The 15421-nt window shown below is 41.5% G+C and overlaps 1 protein-coding gene and 1 long non-coding RNA gene across 3 annotated transcripts in view; one reads left to right on the forward strand and one right to left on the reverse strand.

The window, feature by feature from the left end:
* Positions 1–9415, forward strand: part of SNAP25 (synaptosome associated protein 25) — a 60781-nt gene extending 51366 nt beyond the window's left edge. For both annotated transcript variants that reach the window (XM_032682866.1, XM_032682867.1), the window contains exons 6-8: positions 1901–2026; positions 4093–4237; positions 8098–9415. In XM_032682866.1, the coding sequence (XP_032538757.1) occupies positions 1901–2026; positions 4093–4237; positions 8098–8295 (469 nt within the window). In that variant the 3' untranslated portion in view covers positions 8296–9415. The remainder of the gene's footprint in view (positions 1–1900; positions 2027–4092; positions 4238–8097) is intronic.
* LOC116784333 overlaps positions 1–15421 on the reverse strand; it is an 89323-nt gene that overhangs the window by 54990 nt on the left and 18912 nt on the right. The gene's annotated exons all lie outside the window — the stretch shown is intronic.

Raw genomic sequence — 15421 nt, forward strand, 5'->3', positions numbered from 1 at the left:
CTTGATCCTACATCCTCGGGAGACTCAAAATGCCCATGGCATGAAACTTTGACCAGGCTGCATTCAAAAGGACAACTACTACTACCATGAGCAGATCCAGGCTCCATCTGTTGACTTTTATTGGAAGTCCATGAGAAAACAGAGATCAGATTCTGGGTGTATAAGATCACTTACCCCAAACACAAAGACTGTTTCACTCTCAAGGTTGCACAGGTCTAAATAACAGGCAAAGCCCCGTAATGGTATCTGCAGTAAGAGAATGACTCATTTACTCATTTCTAGTAATGCCAAAGCTGATGTATAGTTTCAGACATCTAAGATTAAACAAGCCAACCATCATCTTTTTAAGTCCTCACAAACTTTGACAGGACATAAGCTACAAAACAGATGAAAGATCCTCTTTTAATCTACATTTTAATTCTATATCGTAGCATACAACGCATCTTCAGGTTCATTTAAAACTGAGCTGCTTCGGGGGCATGGAGAGAACATAACACCAAAGATGGGTTTGTCATGTCCGTTCCCAAATCCCCCAGAAGCACGTTCAGTTCCTTCCCCATAATCGAAGCCACAGGGCTGTTTATATGATGGGTTGGAGCTGACCAAAGAACAGAGAAACCACAGAGATTTGTAGTTCCCAACAGTTTTTTGGAAACTGCTCCATTTCTAGGAAAAAAAAATCAAGAACTTACACCTGTGGACTCCAAACACTCACACTCTCCTGTTAAAGTGTTCAGTCTCATCTGATGATCTTAAATAAGCTGCACATGTCAATCTTCCACTCTAGGTGTGCCTGGATTTTAATTTTCTATCCACGGCAGCTCAGTCAAAAATGGCTCTCTGAAAGTTAATGTAACTGTCATGAAGAACAAATATAACAAGCTGCTAGGCTATATTTAAAGTCCTGTGGTTTAAAACTCCTGAAGGAAGTGATGATCCATTTTTGCCTGTGTCTTGCTTATTGTGAAGGCTGTTACTGCTGATGCATTAAGGGTATGATGAACTATTGGGGCAACTGTGCTTAGTGAGAATGCTTTACTTCTTATTCATGCCTGTAGCTGGTGCACGAAAAAAAATGTAGAAAAACTTCCCTTTCTGATGCTAGATTGCTCGTATCTTTTATTTTCTCCTGCACTCATTTCATTTCTGCCTATTTTACTTTTTGTCTCTGTGGACAAAGGTTTGTACATCAACTGTCGATGTATGATTACTATTCTCAAGTACCGATATATTATTTGAAAAATCTAATGAACCCTACGATAAAATCATCCCCAAATCACCTTGGGAAAGGTCAGTGGCTTTAAATGCCTACAATGCCACATACATATTGAAAAAATATCAACAGAAGCTCAATATTCTGCATGGTAAAATGTTAAATTCTAGCCAAATCTGTTTTTCTCTAAGAGGGTGTGTTGCTGTGATGTGATGTACACACTATACTTGGCAGTTCTGTTTTTATGTCTGTCTGCCAGTACGTTCTCCGTGTTTGATGTCAAAACATATGTGTCACTGAAACGAAACAATGTTTTCTACTTATCTGTATTTCTTCTATTTTTCTTTTTTATTTTTCCTTTTTTTTTTTTTTTTTTTTTTAATTTTCCTTCTTTCTGGATACTAAGTCAACATCCAAAAAACTTGTGTGCAGTGTTGTAGACTTGACAATTGCAATTCACCCTATTGGAAACTAAACCTCTGATCATCACTGTTGTTGTGGCAGTAAAGTAAAAAAATGAACAAAAACCAACGCCCTCCTTTTGCTCAGGGTTATGATATATCGGTATATAACCAATGACCCTCTATCTGAAAACTCATTTGCTTGATTCAGCTTTTAGCTTGGAGAGGTAAAGAGTTTTGCATTTGTCCACTTGATGCTTTGTTACTCATGGTGTTTTTTGCATAGGCTCAAATCAAGTGATGCCTACAAAAAGGCCTGGGGCAATAACCAGGATGGTGTTGTAGCCAGCCAGCCCGCACGTGTCGTAGATGAGCGGGAGCAGATGGCCATCAGTGGTGGCTTTATCCGCAGGTGAGCCTTTGGATCCACTCTTCTCTCCCTATTCTCCTTGTCACTGATATATTTAGATTTCTTCCATATGGCCATGAGTTCTGTGGTGCTCATTAACTCCTTCAGTGGTGCTGGATAATAAGGTGGAGACAGTTTTCCACCAAGTGGTGGGTGCTGGGGTTTCAGGTTGTTGGTGAGTAACCCAGGTACCAAAGGCTTATTGTGCCCAGTGACTTCCCCTGGCCCTGTAAGTCCCCTGAGTTGGTGCAAAGGATGGTTACCTTGCTGGAAATCCTAGAAGTAAGTATCTTGGCCCGGAGAACCAGAAGATGCTTGAAAACACAAAACCTTCCTCTTTGAGTGCCCGGATTTGGGCAATAATGAAATAGAAATAATATCTATTTATTTGTTTCACAGCAGCACTGTGAGGGTGCAGACAGCCATGGTCAGTCAGCACTGTCCTCTGCACTCCAGCTCCCTGCATGAACACTTTTCCTGGGGGCCTTATTATGGGTCTCATTAATGACAGTCATCAAATGCCTCAGAAACGAAGTGTCAGATAAATACTAGTTTATTGCCATTATGTCCCAAGGCAAGCAGTGCCCGTTATCCACCCTTGCCAGAAGAGGTACTAAAGCATCCAGCAGCCCCTCCTTTCTCTTCAACAAGAAAAAGGCCCCAGGTTTCCTGCCAAAGCACCGAGCCAAGCGCAGAATTTGAAGTACACTTCTAACAAGGGGTGTGCCCCTTCCCTGCTCATAAGCATCCAGGAGACCTTGCTGAACGGGGAATGATGCCCCATTCCTCAGCTGCTGTAAAGCCCCGACATAGTGGGAACTCCTGAGCTCTCAAATGAAAGCTGGTTGGGAACACACAGATCTACCAATGGCAACCACACTGTAAACTTCCCCCAGTGCACAGGGATCCAGCAATAAGCACCTACTGATTACAGTGCTTATGGAGCATCGTTTAGATGACAATGTCATCAGCTGAATGGATAACGGCACTCCAGTAGGCAAAGCTTTGATCTCTGAAGATTAAGGACACTGGATTAATAAGTAATTATCTTTCCAAAAACTATTATCCACTTATTTTTTTGGCTGCTGTGATAAAGGGAAATCAGTGTGATAGAAACAATGCTGTCATGCAATCTGGAGCGTGGGATGGAGTTGCCATTTAAGTTTGCTGGGTCTGCCATTCACTTGTTTTTTAATTTCTGGATGGCAGCCCCACCAAAATGAAGGCTGGGACATGATCACAACATAGCAGTGAAGGAAGTTATGCTACATAATATTAATTGTCCTGCAAATAACCTGGGGCACCCTTTGGGCACCTACATGAAGAGGCACAAAGTAGGGAATCTCTGAGTGGGACCCACGGACCTTGCTTTTCCCAGTGTCAGTCACCCCATGCCTCTTGAGTCACTGGAGAGTTGAGCTGGGCCTTGGCCCAAGTACAAGTGTTTTGTTCCAAAAAGCAAGCAACTGCAAAAGACAGTGCTAAGAATGACAGACAGAAGATCTTTACTAAGAGAAGCTGCTTCTGTCATTTACCAGAACTACAGTTAACTAAACAAGATGTTAGGTGAGGATTTTCACAGCTGAAGCAGCTCTTCCTCAACATGTCTGTGAGCCCCAAGCATAAGAGGACTGGACAGTTCCCATTAGCTATGTGCACTGCAAGGAGAGGATCTGGAATAGCTGTAATTCCACCAGCCTCCAGCACTTCCCATGAACTCTAACCACACACAGATCCAAACAGGCCATCCTTTCATTCTCTGTTCGAGAAGGATGATCACTGCAGAGAGGTGCAGTTTGTGGCACAGGCAAGCTCAGACAGCAACACTTCTAGTAAGAGCAGTATAAATGGAGCAGTGATGAACCCAGACAACTGATCCCTACATCCAAAAAATAAGCATGTAATGTTTTTCAGGCAAGTTGCTTATTAATCCCTTTTCTTCAAAGCTGGGCACAGCAGCTGCTCCCCAGGTGACAAGTGGTGGAGGATGCAGGGGAGGTTTCAGGTGAATCACAGTTTCAGGGGGAATCTCCTGTCTCTGCTTTAAAGAATTGGTGTTTTGCTCCCAGGGTAACAAACGATGCCCGGGAAAATGAAATGGATGAGAACCTCGAGCAGGTCAGCGGCATCATTGGCAATTTACGTCACATGGCCTTGGACATGGGCAACGAGATCGACACACAGAACCGCCAGATTGACAGGATCATGGAGAAGGTAAGAGCTGCCATTCCTAAGACGACCCCAAAAGGGGCTGTGTTTTCCCTTCTGCAGCTCCTTTTCAGCATGGAGAAGGAAAAGGAACAGAAACAGCTGCTAGGGTTCCTCTCTTCTCCCTCCAAATCCTTGGGCCAAAGCAGAGCTGCTGTGGATCTTCAGGAACCTCCAGAGCAGGCTGGGTCAAACCCACACTGTTGAGTTTGCCAGGCAAAAACTGCAAGGGGACCCCTTAGGACACATCAAGGCTCCTTCTGCAACAGCTCTGGGAAACAAGAGGATGCTGAGCTATGCAGAACTGTGAGCTTTGGGTCTGAATGCCCTGGCCTTTCCTGGAAGGTTTTAAATCTTCCTGGACTTCTCCTTCCTCAGAAACTCCATGAGCAGTTCAGGATTAGATGACCTGCTTGGAGTATCAGTTCCCAAAAGAGGATGGGGATTTATTAAGCAAGGTTTTGCTGTATGGTAAAAGTGCAGCCAGTTTTGTCATGCTGTCTGCTTATAACAACATTAGGACAGAGATCTACTTGCTCTCTTAGGGGGGGGTGTGTGTGTTTGTGTATTTATACATAATTGGGCCCCACACGGCCCCACTGAAATACAAAAGCTCAGCACTACTGTTGAAAAATCATCACCTCCAAAGGCAGAGAGCACCATTCCAGTGCTAGACCTGCACTGCAGATTTCTGAAGCAGAGAGCGGCCCCCTCCAAACCTGGCTGCCATCCTCAGATCCCACGATCTGCAAGCCATCTGCATTCCTACTGGCAGAGCTCCAGGCACAGGCACAGCCAGGCTGAACTGACATAAGAGGCTCGATCTTCATCTGGTGTAAAATCAACACAACATTTGACTTCTGCTGAGATTTACACAACCTGAGGATCTAACCCAAGGACTTGAGTTAATTCTGACCTTAAGTGGTCAGAGCTTGTACTCTTGAGCCTCCTTACATATGCAAGCATCCTCACACAAGCAGAGTGCCCATGCCTGGTTTTCATGTCAATTAACTACATCAGAGCTTAATGAAAAAAATTAAAAACACTACACTGAGTGATTCATTCTGAGAGTTCTCCTTACTGGAGTTTGATTCCAGAGAAAACTAGGTAAAGTATAAATTGTCTTAAAGGTTGGAAGTTCATCCCTGAGAGAGAGACAGTCACATGACACCACAAAGCACATGGCTTTGCATCAGTCAAAAGTTTTATTTTATAAAGTTGCATCTGTTTGTTTGACTGTGTTGGAAAACACACAGTCTTACTGGGATGCCATTCTGCACCATTTCATATTTCTGGGAAAACTAGGAGAACTGGGGGAAGGATTTACTGCTGTTATTCATACCATCCTTGCTCGTGTCGTAACACAGTGGCAGGAGATGTGCCCTGTGGATGGAAATCAGCAGCGTCCTACCCATGCCTGCAGGATACTATCTCAAAGTACAGCAAGCCTAACAAGTCACTGTTCTCCTACCAGCTCAGGCTTGCAAACATCTGGATTTTAATAACATTGACCAAGCCCTTTGTGCACATAAAGCACCTGGGCCAAACCTCCAGGCAGTACATGCTGAGAGCAGCCAGCTCACCGAGGGACCGCCCGTGCATTCTTCTTACAGAGTTTTCCATTTCATACAGCAATGGCACAATAACATTGGCAGCTGATGGGATTCATTAAATCCAGCCTCTCAGGAAGGCCTCGTCACCCAGGGCCCTTGGTTAAGGAACAGTGGCACATTTGTGGAAGACGGATTTGTGTTGTACACAGAGGAGTCGTCACGAGAGCGGCACAAAAACAAGACAGTCTTCAGTCTTAGTGCAAATCTGCCAAATTTCTCAGAGTACGAAGACAGTAATGAGAGGCTAGAAAAAGAAACACAATATATTGGGAAAAACCTCTATAAAAGTCAGAGCTGACGGTTAGCTGAAACCACAAATGCACACAGAGCCATTCTGCAATGAAATATGCCAACAGACCATCATCCCTAGCTGGTGGTGGGCATACAGCATTGCCAGGGTTGTTTTCTTTTCCTGACCTGCTGGAGCACTGTGTTTTGGATCAATTATGGCCACTAGAAAGACCCGTAGCTGGCACACTTTGGGGTGCCTGACAAAGCTAACCCAAATGCTCCTGGAGGATTTATGTTAAACTGGATGTCTGCATCCAAACCAGAGCAACTGCATAGACATCACCACCAGAAGATCCTGGCCCTAAAAGAAGCCATAAATAGGAGGCTGGAAGGAAAGTAGGAAGGGCCTAAAGCACTCTGTCTTGACCTAGGTGGGAAGGTCTGCACAAAGACTCCCACTGCCTTCCATGCAACCTCACCCACCAGATACTAAGGTCTAAATATCATTAGGAACATGATGTTTCATCAATATTCAATAAATACTCATGCATTTCATCACAAATGTAGCTGCTTCCAAAACCATTAACTTTTTAGGTAGCCTTTTGGCAAAAGCACACAAATTTGTCCTGTGGTGGACAAGGTCAAACTCATGGCTAAAATAAAGGAGCGTGGCTTGTAATGACTAATTTTGCTGATTTACGCTTGTTGAGGGTCTGGCACATGCCACTGCACTATAAATACACATCCATATAGCATTCTCCACAACAATTATGGAGAAAACCCCAAGATATTTCAGACTGATTTATTGCACATCGGTATAAACATTTTTAAAGGATTTTTAAATGCATCTGGGAGCGTTGCTCCACCATTCTGTTGTTTCAAATTGGAGATTTAAAATAAACCTGTGCAATTTGGATACACCCCAGAGATGTGGGAACAATCATCAAAACTAACAAAATGCAGCCATCAAACCACAGAAAAGAGTTTGCTATTTGAGCTCATGCTTTTAAAGCAGCAACACAACTCTCACCTTTCCCACAGGTCTGATTTTAAAAATTGAAACCATGTTCTATCTAGCCCCTCTGCTAGAGTAAGTAGGCATGGCAACGTGGGCCTGGAATGGAGCTCTGCCAGCTTTTGTCAGCTAAAACAACATCTTCAGTCTCCAAAACCAACTTCTGCAGAGCTACAGAAATGGCCAAAGTGTCTTCCCACTCACAGAGAACTCCCAAACCTCCCAAGTGGTGCCATTTTATTAACAGCATTTATATTGAAACCTATAAAGAGACCTTTAAGATCATCCAGTGCAACCATCAACATTCTAGTTGATTGCTTCAACTAACAGTAGAATCCCTGCTTTTCCTTAATTCCTGTTTATGCTGCTGCCCAATGAGAGAGGTTAATTTGTCTTGCAACTATACTGGTGAACTTTGTTGGAGTACTGGCATCACTCCTACCTATTCCCTTCCTTTCATACATAGACCAAAGATGTCCAGGCTGATCTTTCCAAAGAAATTTCTCTTTGTCACCATTCCCTACATGAAATGATCTTCCTTCTCTGCTCCAGAGATTATCTACACTGACCCAAATTTTAGTTTTGACTGCATGCCTGGTGATCTAAATTAGGACAGAGGGACCACTGAATCTTAGAGGGTACTGAAGCTTTTCACCAGCAAAGTCCACGTGCCCACCACCAGTTCTCATGAATCCAGCACCATCAGTGCCACCAGTGCTATCAACAGCACCAGCCACAGCCTGGCACAGCACTCCCAACAGTTCAGTAAAGCTGAATACAAACACAAAAGCTCTGCCTAAAGGCTACATGTAGTGTCACAAACCCAACAAATCTGTGATTTCCTTTTGGGTCCATAATACCTCTATAAAAAGTAGCTCTCTGGTACTTTCAAGCTTTTTTTTATTTTTTTATTTTTTTTTTTTTGCTCTGACCAAGCCAAAACTACAGAAGTGTCTCTTCTCTTTCTTCCTTGTACTCATCTGTTTCTTTGCTTTGTGTTTCCCTAGGCTGATTCCAACAAAACCAGGATTGATGAAGCCAACCAGCGCGCAACAAAGATGCTGGGCAGCGGTTTAAATGCAGTGAAGTGCATTCCTTTTAATGCTGCCCAACAGGGCAGCACCTTCATGCTTTTATCATGGTATTTATCTACTAGGTTTGCACACATGCACATATCAGCCCATTGTAAATGTTGTCCTGTGTAGTTTGTCAGCTTTTCCAAAAATGATACTTGTAATTATTTTTTTCTAGATATCTTTCTTTCCAAAGGTTGTACATAGTGCTGATTTGATGGCTATAGCTCACTATGATGTTTTTTGGGGTTTTTCCTTTCCTTGTTTCTGTTTGGATTCCTTTTTTTTTCCTCCTCTCCTCATTATTTTTTTTTAATGATGTTTGCGAATGACAACACTGTTGGAATGCTAAACGTGCTGTTAACCTTTAAATATACAGTATTGTTCTTGTAAAACTGTGACATTCCACAGAGCTACTGCCATGCTTCCTGTCTTTGGGTATCATGATGTTTAAGCACTTAAACCTGCTGTCTTCAGTTCTTCATTGCCATTATCTGTTGTTATGATTTCATGATTAGACAATGTGGAATTATATTACTATAACAAGCATTGCCACTAAAAGTGATGTGATTTATGCATTTATGCATGAGGAATAATAGACTTTAGACTCCTACTTAAACAAGAATTTTCCCATGGCAGTAGCACACCAACAATGACAACAAAGCATGCTCAGTATTCGGACTCTTTGGGACTATGTTATACCAGCAAGTTTGCAGTTGTGCCACTTTTTTCTTGTGATATATATATAGTTATTAATCATGATCATTTTTTTTAATATGAAAAAAAAAAAAAAGGAGGGATTTGGCACTCACCATTTAGCCATTGCCAGCAAAATAAAAGCTTGGCTGAAAATATGTCAAAGACAAAAGAATAAGTGTAATATATTGGGTTCGTCTGCTGCTTTTGAAGACTTATCTTTTGGAGGAAACAACAACCATATGAAATGGTGCAAAGAAATGTAATTTTTATAAGGCTCTCTCTTACTAGTCGCTATCCCCATGTGGTTTGTTATCGGTACAGTTCTCTGTTGCTTACCTAGAGCTATGCACACCAAATCGCTGAGATGTTTAGTAGCTGACAATTAAAAAAAAATAATTAAAAAACCTAAATGAATGAACTCTAGATAAACTGTGAGAATAAATATCATTTACAGCATGTAATATGAAAAATTCTTATGTCTCCTGTCAGTTTGTGAAGTGATTGACATTTTGTAGCTAGTTTAAAAATTATTAAAAATTATAGATCTCAGAATCCATGCTTGCTTTATCCATTTGTTGCCCTATGTGTCAGTGACAAGTAGTTATTTGCCACTTACCTGGGAAAAGGAGAAGAAGAAAGTCTAAAGACCCTTTACAAACTGGTTCTGTTACACGTGGGAAAGTGAAGGTTTTGATTTGCAATACTGTAGGAAAGTAACCACTCTAAAAACAGCATTTTACATTCCAAGTGAATATTATTTTAAATAACCTGCCTTGGATTGCCAAACACTGAATCAAAATATTTTCTCTTGTTCAAGGGAAAGAAGAAATGAATAAGTGCTATGGTATAGAAGGATACAGTTCCTTAGTTGTTAAGGTTTATTCCTTCAGTGGATGTAGCCACGTGCTAATACACCTTTTTTTAGGGTGTATTTGAACCACAGAATTCTATAGTCTGCTAAGAATAATTTTCTCAAGTGACTAACAACAACTAGGGTTTGCTGCCAATGAAAGTGTTATCATATTTTCCCAGGGTTTTTTCCCCTATATGGACAAATTATAATTAATTCTGCCTGAGTGACAGTTCACTCATGTGTCTCACATGGCCGTAAGTCAAAATACACAAAGAACATAAATGCTTGCATAATTAAAATTGCATGATAATGCAGACAAGCTACATTTTCTTTAGCAGCTTTTTATTTTTAGTACCTATTAAAAATTCATTTAGGCAAATATTTCCCCCCACTACTTCAAACCAAAGAATAAACTTCAAGCAAAACATTTTTAATCTGCTGACCATTTCTAATCCTGTGCATTTGGGGGTTCTAATATTTGTGACAGCACAATCCTCCTGCAATGTCAAAGCCTGCTGAGGGAGGGCAATAATCATCCTGGAACGTGCATCAGAATGGGAACACAAAAACACAAGGATAAATGCAAGGGGCAATAAATATATAAGAAAGTAATGAAGATATTAATGGAGATATTATTTTCACGTTTGACAAGAATGCACCCTATCTGAAGATCATAATTCCATTAAAGCTGATCAAAAATATAGCTGTCACTGTGAAGGAACATGTTTTGACATCTGTTTTTGTCTTGAACAAAGATCAAAACCCCAACTATTGGAACTTTTTCCCAAATGGAAAGCATAAAGGATAGAAATATTGAAATGTTTCATTGCATCTGTCATTGTATCCTCCTCCACCGCATGCAGGGTCTCCTAGGGGTTGGCTGAAAATTACTTCAGTAAATAAGTTTAATATATTGCATTTCTCTGATGTTTTTGGAAATTGACTTTTCTAGGATTAATTATTCTTGAAATAATTCAAGGAAAGGCTCAGCCTTGTGCAGTTTGTCATCAGAACAATCCACTTCTGTTTGTTCAGTTTGTTGCCCCCCGAATCCCTGAAGGAGCAGCTGACTCAGTTTTAAACAGAACATTGCCTCAAATGTGGCTTTTCCCTTTTTATCCCCCTTTCTCCCTCTGGTTGGCTCCTGATTCCCTGATACACTGCAGACTTTCCCCGAGGCTGAACAAGGACAGTGCAGAATTCCCCCTTGAGGGACAAGGCTCACGAAAAGGAAAGGGACAAAGCAAGGAGCTGGAATTACAGTTCCCATAAGATGGAATGGCCTCGCTGATCACGGAAACAAAAAAACAACCAGGTTTTTTGAAGGCAAAGCCTTCTATTCCTGGTAGGAAATTTCCTTTTGAGAACATTATGTTTTTTAATCAGTATTTTCTTTTGTCCCTGTGGAAATCCAGGTTTGAGAGGGGAGAAAAAAAAAGAAGAGAGTGCTCAAAGACACACTTATTTCTAGCCTTTGAATGCAATTTCACCAACAGTTTGCAACAGGGTAAGATCCTCAAGTTGGTGTTGGTTTGAGGTGGTCAAAGGGAAAAGCTTTTTAGATGTTCTCAAGTGTTAAAGTTGAATAAACCACCCAGCTGGATTACTTCAAATTGTGCTTAAAAACTGAAGTCAAACTAAAAGACAAACTTCTGTTGAGCTCTAAAAATCCACAGTTAATGACTTCTTTTATATCAGGCATTGTCCTCCTTTCCTAGTCTAGGCTAGAAGTGGAAATAGTGAAATAACCCCAAGGAAGGATATTTGAATGTTATTCCTCAACAGAACAAATTCATATGAAATGTAATAACATGTGAAAAAAAGGAAAAAAAATAAATCATCTTCATTAAATACCTGGCCTGATTTCAGCACTGAGAAACTAAGAGAGAAAACTGGAAAAGCTAAGTAAAAAATCAAAGAAACCTTGAAATTTTTTAGGATGTTAATGATTCCCAACCTTAGCACAAACACACCAGATAACCCAGAAGAGTGTGTTACAGCTTTCTGGACTGACACAAATGCAAGAAAAGAAGCTATGGATCATACACGGACCTTGTGGTTTGATGGAGCACATCTTATGAAGAGCGGATGGATTTGATGCAATGGTAAAGTAAAAGATAATTGATTACTATTCTTGAAGATTTGGTGATATTACTGTATATAACAAAAGCTTAGGACTAAAAAGCAATGATGCTTGGGTTTAATTTTTTAAGAGAAAAGTAAATTTTCCTGGCTTATATGGATTAAATACAATGCCTCCTTCATTTCTGAAGAAAACTAAATATGCCAGAGTTTGCATGGCGAGCTGTAAAGCAACCCCTGACAGAGCTGCCTGTGCCATGTGACACTTCTTACAGATATGCTTTAAATCTAGAAATATAGATGACAATTATTCTCCAAAATATTCTGTGTGTCACACTAACTGCTAACCTCCACAGGCTTTGGAGTTGGACCTGAACCTGGAGAAACCCCTCCAAATGTTTATTTGAGGGATTTAGAGGCAGACAAGCCAATCCCCACACTCTTATTTTTTCCTCCCTCTTCCTTCTGCTGTGTGTACATACGAACATATAAATCTTTCATTTTAAAGGCATGGAAAAGGAAAGAGAGGAGTACTTGGAAATAAGGAAAATTATGTGTGTTAGAGACAGCTTAAGTACATGCAGGGCTGCTGTGTGTGCCCGTGGGCGTGGGTGTGTAGGATGTGAGTGCTGTCTGCTGAGCCATTTTGTTGCCTTTCCAGAGAGAGGACAGTTTGTTTGGAAGTTAGTGGAACACAGAGTATTTTTAAACCTGCAAAGAGCTCCAAGAAATGCAGACACAGGAGAGAAACCCTGCCGAGAAGACAGGACCTTGGGCTGGTTGGATGGGGGCGAGGGGGGCAGGTTCTAGAGGATTTATTTGCAAAGCACCTGCCAAATAGTGTTGGATCTCCTCTGGAACAGTATTAAGAGAGATTATGTTTGTGTTGTAAAATACCAAGCAGTTTTGAATGTTATTTTGTAATTAAAAAACACACACTCCCCCAAATAAGAAAACATTAAAAAAACCCCAACCAAACCCCACAAGATGGTGGGGAGGAAAATCAAAATAAATCACTGTGTGGGACGAGGCTGATTCTCACACATTTGGCATCTATTCCGAGATCACTGATGCCTGTGCAAAATCTGCATGTAATGGGATACCCAATTTTCTGGATAGTCTATCCAAAGGGATCTAAAAAGTCTCCAAAGGCTGATGTTTGGATAGCTGAGAACAGACAGGCAAGCACTAGGAAGGTATCTCACAGGAGGGCAGGAACTGAGGGCCCCTTCAGCTGTTAAATTCCGTGTCTCTGGTCCACAGCACTAATGGTGCTTCTCCATGAGACAGCTGGAAAATCTTCCCTAACAGAGGGAAAACAACTAACCCCTCTTCTACAAATTTCATTCATTAAACCACCAAGACTTTTTGTTATTTAATCCCAAAGCCAGAAGGGCTCAAGTTGGCATAGAAAAAAAAAGTTTCAAATGAAATACTCTCTCAGAAATGGTTTTAGTAAAATTCGCTGTAGGCAGTCCTAAGTTCATTTACTAAATGTTAACTTAAATACAGGCAGCTGTAAGCTCCACTTATAGCACAGTGGGTTTTCCATCTAAATTCTGATCAAAAGTTCATTAAAAGGAACAAAATGGTTCGTGTCCACATTCATGGGGGGTTGATTAGACTTCCAAAGCATGAATATGCACAAATTCTCCTGTGCTAAGGGTATCTTCGGGTACCAAAACCAACAGCAGCAAAACGTTTTTTAAGAAATTTACCTATTTTGACTTTGCTGTACAGGATTCCCAGATTTACCCCATCAACAACAATAATTCCAGTTGATGACAGTATTTTATTCACTGCTCTTGATGCTCTGCAGGACCACAAAAGCCTGGGTGGCTCTAGAGTCAGTTTATAAACGCCATGAAAACACATGCTGAAAAGTTAATTTTGAAGAAAGAGCAGCTGTAATTGGGACATTCAGCCTTAAGCCCTTATCTTAAACCAGATTTTCAGTGCCCACTGCACATTTCTGTTTCTTGGATTAAATTAGAATATGAGGAGAAATTAACCAGAAACATAAAATTTAATGAACTGCTGCTTCTTTTGGGCGATCCTTACAGCCTTACCCTCAGAAGTCAACCCATATTCACTGACTCTTGCCTGGCCTTAAGGCGAAAAAGAGAGGGAAAAAAAAAAGAGATTAGTTTGCCTTCAACTAATGTATAATTAGGTTTTAAACCCTAAACACATACCAGAAGCACTGGTAAGCCAGACAGCTGGAGAAGGGGAAAGGGCTGAGGCCAGAGGAGGGTGCAGAGGACGAGAAATCCAAGCTGAAAATGGACACAATAAGGCACATGCTGGGAAGTGGAGCTGCCGTGGTGGATGTGAGGGCACAGTGGGATCTCAGGGCACAGCCGTGTGATGTTGTTCTCCTCTGCAGTGACCTCCTTTAAAGGCACAGAGAGAGAACAGACAGTGAGGACTGGATTGCAGAGAGCACTGTAAACACAGAATCATAGCACGGTTTGGGTTGGAAGGGACCTTAAAGATCACCCAGTTCCAAACTCCTGCCATGGACAGGGACACTTTTCACTGGAAGGCCACGGACAGTTTCTTTGAGTGAGCAAAGACTTGAATAAGATCAGGGGCTCAGTTGATGCTAAGGTGGAAACCTACAGACTGCAGATTACTGTATTATGAAATTACTCTAATTCTGATTATGCTCAATAGTAAAAGCTAAACTAGGAAAAGCAGCCTGGGAGGAGGGAGAAAACTCTCCCCAAGTATCTTGGTAACCTACTCAAAATATTTGCTTCTAATTCCTTTCAAAATATTCCTGTTTAAAGCTAATCAGGAGAGCTAAAAAGCTTTAGTTCCACTTCAGTCAGCAGCAGTTTGTTGCAGGGAAGGGCCTGACTTGTTCAGGGTAGATGTTCTCCCTGCCCATCAAATCCTCTGCAGCAGCAGTGCCTGTGTCACAGCAGCACCTCAAGGCTGCTCCCGAGCTCAGCTTCCCTCTTCCAAAGGCACGGACAGCCTGTCACTGCCCCAACAAGCTTCGGTCTAAGACAAGACAGGCAAAGCTGCAGTGAGAGCAAAGGAACTGTGCACAGGCAGGCTGGCTCCAGTCGATAGCCCCACGTCAGAGGGACAAACTGAAGTGGCACAGGAATAGCTTCTAATGATAAAGGTTCAGCTTAGTTGAGTCTGGACGGCAAAGGTGTTGACAGTGCAAAAGTCTGAGTGAACTCAGTTCCTTTTTTCATGGCTATCTAGAGGCTCTGCAATGCTACAAGTCATCCCACACTAATCAAAACCCACCTGCTATTTATGGTCCAACACAGAGAGAATGTTTCTGCAGAGTTTTAGAAGTGAGAATGGCTGCTGAGAATTGAGCTCGTTACTAAAGGAGTGACATACATAAAAATACACCATTGCTGTGCACCAGCTTTGATTTTCATCCCTTATTTAACTGTCCAAAGCAACTAAGCATGTTATGAGTCATTTAGAGTTCCAGTCCAATAAAATACTAAGGAAAACCTGAGAAATGATAAGCGGAGGTTCAGCCACCATAAAATATTTGAGGTGTACTTTATCTCTGTTCAGTAAGTCTTGCCTAAGACAAACTCCTGAAGCTGTGAATAACATGAGGTGTAGGAATCACTTGAACAGAATTTG

The sequence above is a fragment of the Chiroxiphia lanceolata genome, chromosome 3 (genome assembly GCF_009829145.1).
Source record: "Chiroxiphia lanceolata isolate bChiLan1 chromosome 3, bChiLan1.pri, whole genome shotgun sequence".
Classification (NCBI taxonomy): Eukaryota; Metazoa; Chordata; class Aves; order Passeriformes; family Pipridae; genus Chiroxiphia; species Chiroxiphia lanceolata.